The 19,890-nt window shown below is 41.4% G+C and overlaps 1 protein-coding gene across 1 annotated transcript in view; it reads right to left on the bottom strand.

Annotated features, from left to right (window-relative positions):
* Nucleotides 1-222: 222 nt before the first annotated feature.
* Nucleotides 223-19,890, bottom strand: part of SCN8A (sodium voltage-gated channel alpha subunit 8) — a 206,508-nt gene continuing 186,840 nt past the window's right edge. The window contains exons 24-27 of the mRNA XM_040425907.1: nucleotides 8,820-8,957; nucleotides 4,502-4,606; nucleotides 3,731-4,001; nucleotides 223-3,561 (exon numbers count right to left, since the gene is read on the bottom strand). Coding sequence (XP_040281841.1) covers nucleotides 2,414-3,561; nucleotides 3,731-4,001; nucleotides 4,502-4,606; nucleotides 8,820-8,957 — 1,662 coding nt within the window. The 3' untranslated portion in view covers nucleotides 223-2,413. The remainder of the gene's footprint in view (nucleotides 3,562-3,730; nucleotides 4,002-4,501; nucleotides 4,607-8,819; nucleotides 8,958-19,890) is intronic.

Raw genomic sequence — 19,890 nt, 5'->3', positions numbered from 1 at the left:
CGACTCATATAATTCTTTGTGTTGTAACTTCAGGGATATACATTTCAAGCTGAAGCATCTGGCATTGTACAAAAGAAATATAAAATAAAACATAAAGATGACAGTGGCATATGCCAGAAGCCATTCTATTTAATTTGTCTTTTTTTTTTTTTGTATTTACAAAAAAAAACATGTCAATAAAATAATGATATTTTACAGCATTTATAGTATCCTCTTAAAAAGTTGAACCACACTTTTCAGCTTCTTGTGCTGTTTACAACATAGCCTGTACATATGTATGGCATTGGTTTATTATAATACATCCTATTGTAGCTGTAAATGGAAAAAAAATGCTATATCAAGTTATAAATTGTTCTGTAGTCTAGATTCCCTTTTCCATGCTAACCAGCTTCACTTAGGCCACTGCTTTGGAAACTAAGTTCCACTTGGCACAGAAGTAATGATTTTCAGTGAAATACAATATAATGGAGAAGTTGGTTATGGTCTGATACCAAATGACAATGGACGACATGACATCTCATGCATTCTGCGAGTTGGCTAAATATCAGGCGTTATTTTTGGTCCACACCGAGAATGTCCTTCTTTATATCCTACATTTAAGCCAAAAAAAAAAACTCCTCATCAGCATCAGCTAGTGAACAAAATACTGCATGCATTTTTTGCATAATTTTACTGCAGCACCGACGAGGTGTTCTCTCCAAAAACATTAACCAAGAACCAAAAAAAAAATTAAAAATGAAGTTACCCTTCCAAAAAAATGGAATATATATGCCGAAGGCTGAAAGGACAAAAGTTAATTGAAGAAAAACACTTTATGAACAAGTGAAGGTACATACAGATCATTTCAACAGATGACGATGCACACAACGAGTAAGAAAAGCTTACACAATTGGTGGAAAAAAGTGTCTCAGTGCAGTACCGGTGGGGGAGGTGCATTGTTTTAATGCACAGAGACTTTAGGAAGTGAAAGCCATCATAATTTGCATTCGCACTAAAATTCAACGGGCGTTGTTGCCATGATGAAGATGGTACCAGATCATTATTTATTCAAAAATAAAAAAATGTTATGACAAAAACAGTGATCAAACATGCCATATAAAGTGCTAAGCTGTGAAATGCCCCAAGGGAAACAAAATGACCTACTTCACAAGCCCTCTCCATATCTGTACCGATTCCTACCCAATGCAAACTGATTCAATTCTGCCACTTAAAAGGAGTCTCTAAATATTGCAGCTTTGCATCTGCTAAATATATGCCCTTTGTAGAATGGAGACTAAAAACATTGCAAAATACAAAAGCAGAATTTCATAAGCCCTAGATTTTGGTTTACAGTGACATAGTATTAGAAGCTATATTCTTCTCTTTTTTTTTTCTTTTTAATATTTATTGTACCCCAGGAAAGGAAACCTCAAGCAGCAACTAGTAGTTCTCATTTTGTATGTAGTATGTGCAAAAGTGACATCGTTTTAAAAGAACTGTAATAAACATACACAAATTGTTCTGTCTTGCTTTAATCCCTAGCCATGACGTGTAAAAGTTTGAAGATTTGGTAAATACTGGTGAAGGGTATATATATATTAATACTAGGTTGCCTCCAGATAAAGTGTTCAGTATTCAGCGGCGTGCCCCAAACCTATGGCTTAGCCACTGCAGTGGACAGAGTACTGATGTTTTGTGTTTTATGAGTCTTCATGCATGATTCCTGATCACAGCATGCCATCATGCAAGTCATTTCTATGCATTGAACGAGCACAATTTATTTGATTTTTTTTTCTTTTTGGAATCGGCCTGAGCAAATGCCCCTTAGCCCGAAGAATAACCTGATTTCCCCCATTTCCCCCAATCACATGAAGCCCGTGTAGAAAAATTATGCAGATATATGAAATAAACTGTGACAATTATGCAGCATGGGCATAATGTTTGGGTTTTTTTGTGATTATTTTTTGTGATTTTTTTTTTTTTTGTAGCCAGATATTTTTCTTTTTTTTGTCTTGTTTTGCTGCTTGACTAATGTAACATTGCAAATATAGTTTTGCATGAATAATCAAACCCCTAAGTGGTGCTTTTTTGTTTTTTCGGAATAATAATAATAATAAGAATAATATGAGAAAATAAACTCCTTTGGGCTGATCTGGAATTGCACTATTCCTTACAGCTCTGGTTGTTTCTCCTAAGTTGCATCGATTGATGGGAGACATGCAGTATCCACCTGCCCAACAATATAACATCCTTGTAATAGTCTTTTAACCAGGTGGTGTGTCACTGCCATGCAGTAAAATGCAACAATGTCACAACAAGCAGATTGTTTGGTACTGATCTTTAGGTAAGTATCTCCATTGCTGATCTGCATTGATATATTTATTACATTTGTAAACAATCTTTGCTTGCAAATTTGAAAAGTTAACAGTTTTTCTCAACACTTGGATTCCCTGACTTGTTTTTGTTTTTTTGCTCTCTCTCTAATTGCCTCTTGTATTCTTTCTTGTTTTTCCTTCTCAGGTTTAGTTACACTGTCATATGATGGGAGTGATGCGGTAGAAGGGGTGCCTTCTTTCCTGTCCATATTTGTTCCTCCGTTCTCCATTTTGGTAGAAGAAGGCTTTCTACAAACAAATCCTCGCTTTAATAAGTGGTGTCTGTACGCCTGCTGAATAACAACAGCGGATACGTCCTCTTGTTTGCGTCTGAGCGTTGTAGTGATGGGCTCATAAGACACTTTTGAAGGGTTGGAAGCTACAAAGCGCTCTTCCATCTGCTGCCGCAATATATCAAGCTCACCACTCTCTCCAAGTACACGTTTGGTGAAGGCAAAGAGGATGTCCAGACAGTGAATTCTGTCCCCGCTCACCATAGGCAAATCCATGGCAATTAGTTCTATAGTGTTTGGCTTTGGGACTCTCAGCGGATGTTCCAAAGCATCCGCAAAATCTGGGAGTTTGCTGAACTGAATGAACTGAGTGGCGTCAGGGTCAAATTTCTCCCAAATTTCGTAAAATGTTTCAAAATCATCCTCACTTAAAGGATCTGCACTCTCTTCCGTAGCCACGCTAAAATTTTCTAGGATGATAGCAATGTACATGTTCACCACTATGAGAAAGGATATGATTATATAACTGACAAAGAAAAATATCCCTACGGAGGGGTTTCCACAATCACCTTGCATTGGACTTCCTGGGTTCTCTTTTTTAGGATCGCAATCTGGGGGACGATTTAAGATGGGCAACAACAAGCCGTCCCAGCCTGCTGAGGTAGTAATCATAAATAAGCAGATCATGCTATTGCCAAAGGTCTCAAAGTTGAACATGTCATCTATCCCTCCTTCTTTCTTGACATAGGCAAAGTTAGACATTCCAAATATGGAAAAAATGAACATAACAAGAAACAAAAGCAGGCCAATATTAAACAAGGCCGGCAATGACATCATTAAGGCAAAAAGCAGGGTTCGTATTCCTTTGGCACTTTTGATTAAGCGAAGTATACGGCCAATACGAGCCAAGCGGATGACTCTGAAGAGTGTTGGGGAGACAAAGTATTTTTCAATCAGGTCTGCCAGGAACATACCTGCAAGGGAGATAATCATAATTAACATATAATACAGACACAAGAACAAAAAACTAGAGCATCAAACAGAATAACTATTCTGCACATATGAATACTGTAGCTACAGTAGGTTGCACAGCATTAAAAAAATGTATATAATAATATGTATGTTAAATCAATGAATGCTTACCAACGATAGACAGAATTACAACAACAAAGTCAAAAATGTTCCATCCAATGGTGAAGTAAAAATGACGCAAGGCACACAGTTTCAGAACACACTCCGTGGTAAAAAAGCAAATGAAAACTAAATTAACCCAGTACAGGACATTCTCTTTATATTTGCTCTGATCGTCTGTTTCCACCATCATGGTGACCATGTTGAGACAAATGAGGATCATGATGAGTATATCAAATGCTTGTTGTGTGATCAAATCAAAGATGGCACCTTGAAATATATTCTGTCGGGAAATGGAAACAGCAAACAGTTAAGCTTACAGAAGACAAGGCATTAATGGTTCAAGTGCTAGATCACTTCCCATTTATCATCAGTTATCCCTAAATTACTAAGCAATCATTCATCAAGGATTATAAATAATTGGAATGGTGGCATTTTCAGAAATGTTCAAAAATGCTGTGGTGATGGTCCACATGCCAGATGAAGAGTCCAAATGTGGACATTGTGGTGCAGGACCATTGGTGCTCCTGACAAGTTCCCACTAGAGACGAGTGAATCAACTCCATTAGCAGGATCAGTGAGGGGCAGCCCCCACAGGTGAAGAAGCGCCCACCTGCCGGACATCTAGTCCGGCCCTGTCAATCTTCTGCCTGTGCCACTGCTCAGAGTATCTACAAGCTGATTCGGCTTTGGGTCCATCGACTGCTCTGGTACCCAGAAGTGTCACACCACATGGGCAGTCGCTATATTATTATATTTATATATATTCATATATTGTCTTACCAATGGCCTAGGTATAGGCTTCTGTGGTTTCTTGGAGCCCAATTTTTTCATAGCATTATAATATTTTTTCTGTTCCTCTGTCATGAAGATATCCTGACCTCCGAAGTGAAGACAAAAACACAAAATAGGTTAAAATCTGCATAAATATGAATGTGTTTATGAATTTTCATCCTGGAAAATGTATATTTCACAATCTGTCTACCTAAGTGGCAGTGGTGTTAGATATCAACTACTGTGGTGAATTCGAAGACTAGAATTATGCATAGCCTTTGCTGGATGCTGCTCTAGCAGAGCAGCCAGGTGTCAAGAGTATCCATTAATTAAGTTAGTAGAATCTCATCACCTGCAAACTCCACCATGGCAGGTTAACAAGAATGAAGACTGCAGGTGACAACTAAAATTCAACACAGTAGGATGGATCCATAAAGGAGGATCCAAACTCAGTGGCAAAAACATCACCAAAGTGGTTTCATGCCAGTGAAATGAGAGACAGTTTTCTTTTTAGTACATTTATATATTGCTGGATATACACAAGTCTTTTAATGCAATTGGCCATAAAAGAGAAAAACATCATTCACTGATAAGTAATATCAGGGGATCATACATGTGCAGTAGCTCCTATGCAAGCAAACATGGGAAGGCATGGCAATTCATAGGGCTGGGGTCAACCTGTAGAAAACTATTAACCCCTTAAGGACTCAGCCCTATTTCACCTTAAGGACTTGGCCATTTTTTGCAAATCTGACCAGTGTCACTTTAAGTGCTGATAACTTTAAAACGCTTTGACTTATCCAGGCCGTTCGTCACATATTGTACTTCATGACACTGCTAAAATTGGGTCAAAAAAGAAATTTTTTTTGCATAAAAAAATACCATATTTACCAAAAATTTAGAAAAATTTGCAAATTTCAAAGTTTCAGTTTCTCTACTTCTGCAATACATATTAATACCCCCAAAAATTGTGATGACTTTACATTCCCCATATGTCTACTTCATGTTTGTAGCATTTTGGGAATGATATTTTATTTTTTGGGGATGTTACAAGGCTTAGAAGTTTAGAAGCAAATCTTGAAATTTTTCAGTAATTTACAAAAACCCAATTTTTAGGGACCACTACAGGTCTGAAGTCACTTTGCGAGGCTTACATAATAGAAACCGCCCAAAAATGACCCCATTCTATAAACTACACCCCTCAAGGTATTCAAAACTGATTTTACAAACTTCGTTAACCCTTTAGGTGTTGCACAAGAGTTATTGGCAAATGGGGATGAAATTTGCCTAATTTTCCATTTTAACCCATTTTTTCCACTAACAAAGCAAGGGTTAACAGCCAAACAAGTCTGTATCTTTATTGCCCTGACTCTGCCGTTTACAGAAACACCCCATATGTGGCCGTAAACTACTGTACGGGCACACAGTAGGGCGTAGAGGGAAAGGTGCGCTGTATGGTTTTTGGAAGCCAGATTTTGCTGGTTTTTTGACATCATGTCCCATTTGAAGCCCCCCTGATGCACCCCTAGAGTAGAAACTCCATAAAAGTGACCCCATCTAAGAAACTACACCCCTCAAGGTATTCAAAACTGATTTTACAAACTTTGTTAACCCTTCAGGTGTTGCACAAGATTTAATGGAAAATAGAGATACAATTTCAAAATTTCACTTTTTTGGCAGATTTTCCATTTTAATATTTTTTTTCCAGTTACAAAGCAAGGGTTAACAGCCAAACTAAACTCATTATTTATGGCTCTGATTCTGTAGTTTACAGAAACACCCCATATGTGGTCGTAAACCGCTGTACGGGCACACGGCAGGGCGCAGAAGGAAAGGAATGCCATACGGTTTATGGAAGGCAGATTTTGCTGGACTGGATTTTTTAACACCATGTCCCATTTGAAACCCCCCTGATGCACCCCTAGAGTAGAAACTCCAAAAAAGTGACCCCATTTTAGAAACTACGGGATAGGGTGGCAGTTTTGTTGGTACTAGTTTAGGGTACATATGATTTTTGGTTGCTCTATATTACACTTTTTTGTGCGGCAAGGTAACAAGAAATAGATTTTTTTGTGATTTACAACATTCATCTGACACATTAGATCATGTGGTAATTTTATAGAGCAGGTTGTCACGGACGCGGCGATACCTAATATGTATACAATTTTTTTTATTTATGTAAGTTTTACACAATGATTTCATTTTTAAAACAAAAAAAATGTTTTAGTGTCTCCATAGTCTAAGAGCCATAGTTTTTTCAGTTTTTGGGCGATTATCTTAAGTAGGGTCTCATGTTTTGCGGGATGAGATGACGGGTTGATTGGCACTATTTTGGGGTGCATATGACTTTTTGATCGCTTGCTATTACACTTTTTATGACGTAAGATGACAAATTGCATTTTTTACACCGTTTTTATTTTTATTTTTTTACGGTGGTCACCTTAGGGGTTAGGTCATGTGATATTTTTATAGAGCCGGTCGATACGGATGCAGCGATACCTAATATGTATACTTTTTTTTATTTATTTAAGTTTTACACAATGATTTCATTTTTGAAACAAAAAAAATCATGTTTTAGTGTTTCCATAGACTAAGAGCCATAGTTTTTTCAGTTTTTGGGCGATTATCTTGGGTAGGGTATGATTTTTGCGGGATGAGATGACGGTTTGATTGTACTATTTTGGTGTACATGCGACTTTTTTGATCACTTTTATTACCTTTTTTGGGAAGTAAGGTGGGCAAAATTTCAATTTCCTAATAGTTTTAGTTTTAATTTTCTTATTTTTATGGCGTTCACCGTGCGGGGAAAGTAACATGACCGTTTTATAGATCAGGTCGTTACGGACGCGGCGATACCAAACATGTGTAGGGAATTTTTTTTTTTTTTCATTTTTAATCAGTGATAAATGTGTTTTTTGATTTTTACTTTTTTTTTAACTTTTTTTCACTTTTTTTTTTTACCCAGACCCACTTGGTTCTTGAAGATCCAATGGGTCTGATGTCTGTATAATACAGTACAGTACACCATATAGTGTTTTGTACTGTATTTTACTTACACTTTGTCTGAACAGATCTATGCCTTTAGCACAGATCTGTTCAGCACCATGGACAGCAGGATGCCTGAGACGGCGTCCTGTTGCCATGGGAACCTTCCCCGTCTGCTCAGTTGTGGTCAGAACTTCGCAGACGGGGAAGGGTAAGGACGGGGCTCTCTCCCTCTCCATCGGGGGGCTACAAAGGCACAGCAGCCACCCGATGGGAGAGGGAGGGAGCTCCCTCTTACTGTTAACTTTTTCCATACAGCGGTCCGTACGGACCGCGGTATGGAAAGGGTTATACGGCTGACATCTGCACAGATGTCAGCCGTTTATACCAGGATGTCAGCCGTTTATACCAGGGTGTCAGCAAGGTGCTGTCACCCTGGTATACCCACTGTACACCAACGAATTTTCAAGAGGAGGCAGGCGGGGGATCGCGATCCCGCCTGCCGCACCGCCCGCCTCCCGCACCGCCCCCACCTCCCCCCCCTGCCAGCAAAAAATCATGCAGGGGTGCAAAATATTTATTTTAGGGACACTAAAGTTTCTGATCCCCCCGGTCAGGGACCGGGGGGATCAGAAACTGCAGAAAGCGCAGCAAACCGCAGGTCTGAATTGACCTGCGGTTTGCGACGATCGCCGATACGGGGGGGTCACATGACCCCCCTGGCATTGTGACAGGATGCCGGCTGAATGATTTCAGCCGGCATCCCGTTCCGATTAACCCCCGCGTCGCCGGAATAACGATTTAAAGTTAGGACGTACCGGTACGCCCTGAGTCCTTAAGGACTCGGGAAATAGGGCGTACCAGTACGCCCTGCGTCCTTAAGGGGTTAAATAAAATGGTATGAATGGTTCCTAAAGACGTCATTTAAAATTCCAGCCCCCGAACACCTGCCTATATTGCCTTCAATATAATTCATCCCTGACTACCATGTGATCAAAACTAATATAAACAACTAGCTCTTTCCTAAGGTTATGGCCCCACATGGCAGCTGCCCCATATAGCTAGACATCATGCCCAGATGTGGTGGGTACATATTTCACTTAAACTGTAACATTACCCGCAAAAACTATGGGGCCATTACCAATCAATGTTAATTACCATGTGGTTTTGTGGGTTAAACTCAGGCGCAGTTCATCTATTTAAAAACAGCTCCAACTGTATATGAGTGCGCCTCTCAACTGAATGAGGGACTGTAACCCTAAATATGGTTGTACAAAGAATTTGTATGAATTATATATGTTTAACTAATTACATACCCAACCGATTCATCTAAAATACTTATCTTTTTCTTCTGTTGATTGAAGTTGTCAATGATGACACCAATGAATAAATTAAGGGTAAAAAAAGAGCCAAAGATGATAAAAATTACAAAATAAATGTACATGTAGATGTTGTCTTCATATGTTGGCTGTTCTGTGACCTAGAATGTAAATTTATTATATTATTGCAGAGTAAAACATAAAACCAAACAAGTATAAACAACATAAAAGAGCCACACTATAACATAACACCACATATTGGTGGTATATAAACCTAACAAAAGCCATGGAGATTTACAGTATAACCTACTGTGGTCATGCAGGTGAAATACTGGTGGAAGGAAGGTATATTTCACCCAGATTTCTCACCTGGGTGAAGTAAGTGTAATCCAGGAAGTACTGTGGCCTGAAGAAACTTAGTTGTTGAGGCAAGATTTCTTCAGAAAATACCTGGGGCCTGGATTATGCAGAACGGTTGTTAAGGTTGGTAGTGGGAGCAACCGTTCCCTCCCTTCCAGGCCAGCTTGTTGGTGTGCCCTGAAACACCTGAAGGCAGTTAACATGTCAAGTTATCATGTCAACCTTCTTAAACCCTGGAAAGATAGGGAGTCCTTAATGGCTGAAGTTCCAAAAAAAAAGAGAAGGAATCCCACCCCATTCCCCTTGTGAAAATGGGTGAGACCTTGTCAGGGATACAGCAACAAGAGGCAAAAGAGCTTTTGCAACGCAATCAGGAGAAATTTTCTGATCTTCCAGGACAAACCCATCTGATTAGCCATCAGATTATCACTGAACCCAGAAAGATTCTAACTAACTACTAACATAAAGAGTTTGTCTCACCTAGGCTACAGCTGTTAGGCTGACGTTCCCATGGCATGTGGTTTGCTCACTGGTCCTCAGTAGTCCTAGCACATGTCAGGGATCTCAAGTCTCCCGGACGTTCAGGGAGTCTCCCGCCATTAGATAGCGGCTCCCTGACACCCCCATGTGAAACAATATATCCCGGAAAGGTTTACTGATAGCAGAGCAGAGAGATAAGAGAAGTGACAGATGACACAGAGTTTAGATTACAGGTTGAATTAACCCTTTAGGGTCAAATTGGCTTCTCAAGGAGATATATATGTTAAAGGCATCCCTCCTTCTGTCTCATTCAGTAGCTATATAACTATTGAGAGAGATGTATTTTTAAATACATTTACACATTTAACCCTCCATTGTAATTATATTATTTACCCCAGTGTTAAATTCACACCCCCTGGATGCTTGTTTTTTTCCTACAGTGGGGTAGATAATTACACACAGGGTTTTAAAGAATAAACTTCCTGACTCCGACCAAGAGCCGACTCAGCGAGTCAGCAAGTGAATCGAAGCATCCACGCAGGCGCATTGCGCAACCTAAGCTTCGGTTCACTTGCTTCTTGTCAGCTCAGCGAATGAACCGAAGATTCGATTCATGAATCGGATCATTTGAATGAACTGATTCAAATGAACCGATTCATGTGAAAAGATCCGAACTTCCCATCTCTAGTTTACTCGCAGTAAACCTTTCCGGCAACCTGTAGCAGTGTCCCCTTCTCGGCGCGTGCGCACAGTGCAAGAAGAAGTTGATGCCAGCAGTCTGCAACGGCGCATCAGGCTGAGCCTGTGTGCACGCGCAGGATCTCAAAGCGGGAGGAGGGGAGGGAGAGGCGGCACCGAGGAGTAGAAGGCAGCGCTGGGCACGAACGGCGATGCGTGCGGCCGGGCACCATGCATCCACAGACCTCCCCTGCTTGGGCACCTTAATTCAATGATTGACAGGTTAGTAAAACATGTTTTTCCGCAGAATAAAGCCACAAATAGCTTTTATAAGGCCACCTTAGAAATCAGAATGCTACCCTGGACATGAGCATATGTTTAGCTCACAGGGCTTATAGGTGGTGACAGAATCCCTTTAACCACCTCCGGACCGCCTAACGCAGGATCGCGTTCCGGAGGTGGCAGCGCTGCGCACAGTCACGCATATACGCGTCATCTCGCGAGACGCGAGATTTCCTGTGAACGCGCGCACACAGGCGCGCGCGCTCACAGGAACGGAAGGTAAGAGAGTTGATCTCCAGCCTGCCAGCGGCGATCGTTCGCTGGCAGGCTGGAGATGTGTTTTTTTTAACCCCTAACAGGTATATTAGACGCTGTTTTGATAACAGCGTCTAATATACCTGCTACCTGGTCCTCTGGTGGTCCCCTTTGTTTGGATCGACCACCAGAGGACACAGGTAGCTCAGTAAAGTAGCACCAAGCACCACTACACTACACTACACCCCCCCCCGTCACTTATTAACCCCTTATTAGCCCCTGATCACCCCTAATCACCCCTGATCACCCCATATAGACTCCCTGATCACCCCCCTGTCATTGATTACCCCCCTGTCATTGATCAACCCCCTGTAAAGCTCCATTCAGACGTCCGCATGATTTTTACGGATCCACTGATAGATGGATCGGATCCGCAAAACGCATCCGGACGTCTGAATGAAGCCTTACAGGGGCGTGATCAATGACTGTGGTGATCACCCCATATAGACTCCCTGATCACCCCCCTGTCATTGATTACCCCCCTGTCATTGATTACCCCCCTGTAAAGCTCCATTCAGATGTCCGCATGATTTTTACGGATGCACTGATACATGGATCGGATCCGCAAAACGCATCCGGTCGTCTGAATGAAGCCTTACAGGGGCATGATCAATGACTGTGGTGATCACCCCCCTGTCATTGCTTACCCCCCTGTAAAGCTCCATTCAGATGTCCGCATGATTTTTACGGATGCACTGATAGATGGATCGGATCCGCAAAACGCATCCGGACGTCTGAATGAAGCCTTACAGGGGCATGATCAATGACTGTGGTGATCACCCCATATAGACTCCCTGATCACCCCCCTGTCATTGATTACCCCCCTGTCATTGATTACCCCCCTGTAAAGCTCCATTCAGATGTCCGCATGATTTTTACGGATGCACTGATAGATGGATCGGATCCGCAAAACGCATCCGGACGTCTGAATGAAGCCTTACAGGGGCATGATCAATGACTGTGGTGATCACCCCATATAGACTCCCTGATCACCCCCCTGTAAAGCTCCATTCAGATGTCCGCATGATTTTTACGGATGCACTGATACATGGATCGGATCCGCAAAACGCATCCGGTCGTCTGAATGAAGCCTTACAGGGGCATGATCAATGACTGTGGTGATCACCCCCCTGTCATTGATTACCCCCCTGTAAAGCTCCATTCAGATGTCCGCATGATTTTTACGGATGCACTGATAGATGGATCCGATCCGCAAAACGCATCCGGACGTCTGAATGAAGCCTTACAGGGGCATGATCAATGACTGTGGTGATCACCCCATATAGACTCCCTGATCACCCCCCTGTCATTGATCACCCCCCTGTCATTGATCACCCCCCTGTAAAGCTCCATTCAGATGTCCGCATGATTTTTACGGATGCACTGATAGATGGATCGGATCCGCAAAACGCATCCGGACGTCTGAATGAAGCCTTACACGGGCGTGATCAATGACTGTGGTTATCACCCCATATAGACTCCCTGATCACCCCCCCTGTCATTGATCACCCCCCTGTCATTGATCACCCCCCTGTCATTGATCACCCCCCTGTCATTGATCACCCCCCTGTCATTGATCACCCCTCTGTAAGGCTCCATTCAGATATTTTTTTGGCCCAAGTTAGCGGAATTTTTATTTTTTTTTCTTACAAAGTCTCATATTCCACTAACTTGTGTCAAAAAATAAAATCTCACATGAACTCACCATACCCCTCACGGAATCCAAATGCGTAAAATTTTTTAGACATTTATATTCCAGACTTCTTCTCACGCTTTAGGGCCCCTAGAATGCCAGGGCAGTATAAATACCCCACATGTGACCCCATTTCGGAAAGAAGACACCCCCAGGTATTCCGTGAGGGGCATATTGAGTCCATGAAAGATTGAAATTTTTGTCCCAAGTTAGCGGAACGGGAGACTTTGTGAGAAAAAAATTAAAAATATCAATTTCCGCTAACTTGTGCCAAAAAAAAAAAATTTCTATGAACTCGCCATGCCCCTCATTGAATACCTTGGGGTGTCTTCTTTCCAAAATGGGGTCACATGTGGGGTATTTATACTGCCCTGGCATTCTAGGGGCCCCAAAGCGTGAGAAGAAGTCTGGTATCCAAATGTCTAAAAATGCCCTCCTAAAAGGAATTTGGGCACCTTTGCGCATCTAGGCTGCAAAAAAGTGTCACACATCTGGTATCTCCGTAATCGGGAGAAGTTGGGGAATGTGTTTTGGGGTGTCATTTTACATATACCCATGCTGGGTGAGAGAAATATCTTGGCAAAAGACAACTTTTCCCATTTTTTTATACAAAGTTGGCATTTGACCAAGATATTTATCTCACCCAGCATGGGTATATGCAAAAAGACACCCCAAAACACATTCCTCAACTTCTCCTGAATACAGAGATACCAGATGTGTGACACTTTTTTGCAGCCTAGGTGGGCAAAGGGGCCCACATTCCAAAGAGCACCTTTCGGATTTCACAGGTCATTTACCTACTTACCACACATTTGGGCCCCTAGAATGCCAGGGCAGTATAACTACCCCACAAGTGACCCCATTTTGGAAAGAAGAGACCCCAAGGTATTCGCTGATGGGCATAGTGAGTTCATGGAAGTTTTTATTTTTTGTCACAAGTTTGTGGAATATGAGACTTTGTATGAAAAAAAAAAAAAAAAAAAAAATCATCATTTTCCACTAACTTGTGACAAAAAATAAAAAATTCTAGGAACTCGCCATGCCCCTCACGGAATACCTTGGGGTGTCTTCTTTCCAAAATGGGGTCACTTGTGGGGTAGTTATACTGCCCTGGTATTCTAGGGGCCCAAATGTGTGGTAAGGAGTTTGAAATCAAATTCAGGAAAAAATGAGGAGTGAAATCCGAAAGGTGCTCTTTGGAATATGGGCCCCTTTGCCCACCTAGGCTGCAAAAAAGTGTCACACATCTGGTATCCCCGTACTCAGGAGAAGTTGAGGAATGTGTTTTGGGGTGTCTTTTTACATATACCCATGCTGGGTGAGATAAATATCTTGGTCAAATGACAACTTTGTATAAAAAAATGGGAAAAGTTGTCTTTTGCCAAGATATTTCTCTCACCCAGCATGGGTATATATAAAATGACACCCCAAAACACATTCCCCACCTTCTCCTGAGTACGGAGATACCAGATGTGTGACACTTTTTTGCAGCCTAGGTGGGCAAAGGGGCCCATATTCCAAAGAGCACCTTTCGGATTTCACAGGTCATTTTTTACAGAATTTGATTTCAAACTCCTTACCACACATTTGGGCCCCTAGAATGCCAGGGCAGTATAACTACCCCACAAGTGACCCCATTTTGGAAAGAAGAGACCCCAAGGTATTCGCTGATGGGCATAGTGAGTTCATAGAACTTTTTATTTTTTGTCACAAGTTAGTGGAATATGAGACTTTGTAAGGAAAAAAAAAAAAAAAAAAAAAAATCATCATTTTCCGCTAACTTGTGACAAAAAATAAAAAGTTCTATGAACTCACTATGCCCATCAGCGAATACCTTAGGGTGTGTACTTTCAGAAATGGGGTCATTTGTGGGGTGTTTGTACTGTCTGGGCATTGTAGAACCTCAGGAAACATGACAGGTGCTCAGAAAGTCAGAGCTGCTTCAAAAAGCGGAAATTCACATTTTTGTACCATAGTTTGTAAACGCTATAACTTTTACCCAAACCATTTTTTTTTTACCCAAACATTTTTTTTTTATCAAAGACATGTAGAACTATAAATTTAGAGCAAAATTTCTATATGGATGTCGTTTTTTTTTGCAAAATTTTACAACTGAAAGTGAAAAATGTCATTTTTTTGCAAAAAAATCGTTAAATTTCGATTAATAACAAAAAAAGTAAAAATGTCAGCAGCAATGAAATACCACCAAATGAAAGCTCTATTAGTGAGAAGAAAAGGAGGTAAAATTCATTTGGGTGGTAAGTTGCATGACCGAGCAATAAACGGTGAAAGTAGGGTAGGTCAGAAGTGTAAAAAGTGGCCTGGTCTTTCAGGGTGTTTAAGCACTGGGGGCTGAGGTGGTTAATCATATACATAAAATATGATAATTTGGGGCAGGGTAATAAGCCCAGTCCTCCACACCATAGAGCAAAGTGTGCAGATACTGCAGATGTCTGGAAAATGTAATAAAAAGTTTGTGAAAGAAAAAAAAAGAAAACCTCCCTGAAATGAGAAGCGCACCTCCCTGAAATGAGTTTTTGCAGGTTGGGATGTCTGACATGTGCTCTCCTTGCAGGCCTCTCCTAAGTGAGCTACAGAACCCTTTATATAGCAACCTAACAAGGTTAACTGCCTTCAGGTGTTTAAGGGCACACCAACAAGCTGGCCTGGAAGGGAGGGAACGTTTTCTCCCACTACCAACCTTAACAACCGTTCCACATCATCCAGGCCCCAGGTATTTTCAGAAAAAATCCTGCCTACACAACTAAGTTTGTTCAGGCCACAGCACTTCCTGGATTACACTTACTTCACTCAGGTGAGAAATCTGGTTGAAATATACCTTCCTTCCACCAGTATTCCACCTGCATGACCACACCCACCTACTGCCTATTTATACAGGTCACAGAAAGTTATATCTAGGTTATCATCATTTTTTTCTGAGGTTTGTTAAAGAACATCAGTGATCAAATAGTATCATGAAAACCAAGGAACACAACAGACATGTCAGGTGTAAAGTTGTGAAGAAGTGTAAAGCAGGTTTAGGTTATAAAAAAGTATCCCAAGCACGAAGCACTGTTCAATCCATCATTCAAAAATGGCACAAGTGCAAACTTATCAAAATCTGGCCTTTATGGAAGAATGGCAAGAAGAAAGCCATTTTTGAAAGCAAGCAATAAGAAGTCCCATTTGTCATAAGCCATGTAGGGGACACAGCAAACGTGGAAGAAGGTGATCTGGCCAGATGACACCAAAGTTGAACTTTTTGGCCTAAATGTGTGCCGGAAAACTAACACTGCACATCACCTTGAACACACCATCCCCACCATGAAACATGGTGGTGGCAGCATAATGCTGTGGGATTATTTCCTTCAGCAGGGACAGGTAAGCCGGTCAGAGTTCATGAGAAGATGGCGCTAAATACTGGGCAATCGTGGAGGGAAACTTGTTAGAGGCTGCAAAAGACTTGTGATTGAGTAGGGGGAGGTTCAATTTCCAGAAGGACAATGACCCTACACATACAGCAGAGTTAATATAGAATGGTTTAGATCAAAGAATATTCATGCATTAGTATGGCTCAGTAAAAGTCTAGACCTAAATCGCATTGATAATCTGTGGCAAGACTTTAAATCAGTTGTTCACTGACGCTCACCATCCAATCTCACTGAGCTTGAGTTATTTTGCAAAGAATGGGCAAAATGTCATCCCCTAGATGTGCAAAGCTGGTAGAGACATCCCCCAAAACTTGCAACTGTAATTGCAGCAAAAGGTTGAAGGGCTGAATACAAAGTCACACCAGATTTTATTTATTAAACATTTTCAAAACCATGTATCATCTACTTTTCACGTCACACATGCTTGCTACTTTGTGTTGATCTATCACATAAAATCCCAATAAAATACATTTAAGTTTGTAGGTGAAATGTGGAAAAAAAAATGTCGAAAAATTCAAGGGGTATGAATACTTTTTCAAGACACTGTATATATATATATCCTGTGTCTACCAGCAATGGAGAAACAGTTACTGTGCGTCAGAATGACAGGCTGGTCACATACAGTATATGGACGTGTGCATCATTGTGCAGGCCACCAACATTCCTAGTTAACCCCTAGCTAAACCAAAAGAAAAGCATATAGCAGCCTTTAGTAAAACAAAACAACAACAAAAAAAATAAAACGCTGCGTGCGCCTGCAGGTGTCCCAATGACTCTTTAGTGGAAAAAATTAGGACATGGAGACAGCGCCAATAGTGCAGTGGAGAAAAAATAGGTTCTTTTAATCCATGTTGTGGCAGTGCAAACACATGCATTTGAATCTCTTCTGTTAGCTGTAGAATGTCACTATTATGCTTAGTTCACACTTCACTTATTTGGTCAGTTATTCTCATCGGTTATTGTCAGCCCAAAGCCAGTGTGGGTCAAACCCACAGAACAGCTGCAGATCTATTCATGATAACTAATCTGAGAGTAGGCTTGGCTCCTAAATTTATCTCACAATAAGTGATGGAAATAACTGGCCAAATAACAGAAGTGTGAACTCAACCTTACAGGTCAACCTTTGCATCAGGTGTAATCTTTTGGAGTGGACTTAACTGTGCAGTGGCGCAAGATTAGTAGCCCAATGACAGTGGGGAAGGTGTAAGGCTGTGTTCGCATCACTGTTTATTTTTCAATTCTTCTGATCTGTCAGAAGAACAGTCCAAAAAAAGCTGATCATGTATGTTGAGCCTCCACCTTTAAATCGTCAGTATTTAATCAGTATTAGCAAGGCAAAAACAGGAGTGGGTTCAAAACAGAGAAAAAATATTTTCATCTGTTCTGTGTTTTGGATCCACTCCTGCTTTTGGCTTCCAAATCATGATCAAATCCCAATGCAAAATACTGACGGTGTGATAGAGGTCTCATACTCATTTTGCATGAGTTTTGGCTATTTACATCTGAAATCGGTTTTATTCAGATGGAAAAGAATTCAGGACTTTAATGGCCTCTATCAAACGGTCATTATTTGGTCAGTTTTTTGCATCAGTATTTGATCAGTATTGGTAAGGTAAAAACAGGAGTGGGTCCAAAACCGAGATAATATGTAATGGAAATATTTGCATGTCTTCTGCATTTTGGACACACTCCTACTTTAAGGCTCCATTCACACGTCCGCAAAATGTGTCCGCATCCTTTCCGCAATTTTGCGGAAAGGGTGCGGACCCATTCATTCTCTATGGGGACGGAATGTGCTGTCCGCATCCACATTTGCGGATCCGCACTTCCGCATCCGTGCTTCCGTTTCCGCAAAAAAATAGAACCTGTCCTATTCTTGTCTGCAATTGCGGACAAGAACAGGCATATTCTATTATGTCGGCAATGTGCGGTCCGCAAAATGCGGAACACACATTGCCGCTTTCCGTGTTTTGCGGATCCGTGTCTCCGCAAAACACATTGCGGACGTGTGAATGGAGCCTTAGCTTCCAAACCATGATTAAATCCTGATGCAAAATACTGACCGTGTGATAGAGGCCTTATGGACGCTCAAACGACAGGACTAGAGATGAGCGACTCAAAGCTGATGAAGTGGAATTCGATCCGAATTTTAGGAATTATTCAATTCGCACTGAATCCGAATTTCCTCACGCTTCGTGGAAACGAATCACATTTTTTCCTAAAATGGCTGCTGCACGTTAGGAACTCTGGGAACGAGGGATCACCCACAATGCCATGCATGCAGCCAACCCTATGATGTCACAGCCCTATAAATAGCCTCAGCCATCTTGGATTTAATCATTTTCCAGTGTACTTAGTGCAGGGAAAATTGTCAGCAGGCGCTAGGGACAGTGCTAGGAAAGACTTGAAAATTTATATTTTGCTCAATAGAAGTTCAGGGAAAGAGCATTAGAAGTGTAGGGAAAGGATAGGGAGGAATTATTACACAGTATTAAAGCAGAACAGGGTTCAATAGGGGTGTTTACAGCCTGGGTAATAGGAACAATCCTATTACACCTTGCTGCACTGACTGCAGATCCAAATTGCCATTATACTGCTGCTCATTTCAGGTTTGCAATACATCTGTAATTCCAGCAAACCATTCTTGTTATTGGGGTCTTATTAGCCCTTGTACAATGCAGTTATATATATGTTCTAAAGCAGCGATGCCCAACCCGCGGCCCTGCAGCTGCTGCAAAACTACAACCCCAACAATGCTTTGCTCTAGGCTAATAGATGTAGGCTGTCCGGGCATGCTGGGAGTTGTAGTTTTGCAACAGCTGGAGGGCCGCAGGTTGGGCATCCCTGTTCTAAAGCCTTTTTTTTGTCGTGTATTAGTGGGGGGAAAAAAGGGAGCTTATTAGCGGTTGGGTGTGGAAGTGAAAAAATTACAACCCTTTTTGGTGTGTATTAGTGGCAAAAAACAACAACTTTATTTGCCTTCACGACCGCAGTTATATGTTCTAAAGCCTTTTTTTGGCGTGCATTAGTGGGGAAAAAGAAAAAGGGCTTATTAGCCGTTGTGTGGTGAAGTGAGAAAATTACGGCCCTTTATGGCGTAGATTAGTGGCAAAAAAAAACAAAAACATATATATATATATATTTGCCGTTCACAGCCGCAGTTATACTGTATGTTCTAAAGCCTTTTTTTCGCGTGTATTAGTGAGGGAAAAAAAGGGCTTATTAGCTGTTGTGTGGTGAAGTGGGAAAATTACAGCCCTTTTTAGTGTGTATTAGAGGAAAAAAAAAACTTTACTTGCCATTCACGGCCGCGGTTATATGTTCTAAAGCCTTTTTTTTGGGCGTGTATTAGTGGGGGAAAAAAGGGGCTTATTAGCTGTTGTGTGGTGAAGTGAGAAAATTAAAGCCCTTTTTGGCATGTATTAATGGGGGGGGGGGAAGGGGGCTTATTAGCGATTGTGCGGTAAAGTGAGAAAATTACAGCCTTTTTGGCATGTATTAGAGGCAAAAAAAAAAGTATTATTTGCAGTTCATGGCCGCAGTTATATGTTCTAAAGCCTTTTTTTTGTCGTGTATTAGTAGAGGCGGGGGAATGTCCATTTTATTTACTTATTTGATTTAACAGTATGTCAGACAGAGCAGTGACAGGCCCTGCACAGGGGAGGGGCACAGGCCTAAATGTTTCTGGCGCAGGCACAGGTCACAGCAGAGTAAGTAGGCATGGTAGCAGGGGTGACTTCGAGAGGCCTAAGCTCCCAGTGTCAGCTAGTGGTCGTGTCTTGACCAGCAACCCAGTGGTTCTTGAATGGTTGACTCGATCTTCGACTTAAAAGACATCAGACACCCCCAGCCAAG

Source organism: Bufo bufo, chromosome 3 (genome assembly GCF_905171765.1).
Source record: "Bufo bufo chromosome 3, aBufBuf1.1, whole genome shotgun sequence".
In the NCBI taxonomy this organism is placed as follows: Eukaryota; Metazoa; Chordata; class Amphibia; order Anura; family Bufonidae; genus Bufo; species Bufo bufo.
This window is presented reverse-complemented; position numbering and strand designations above follow the sequence as displayed.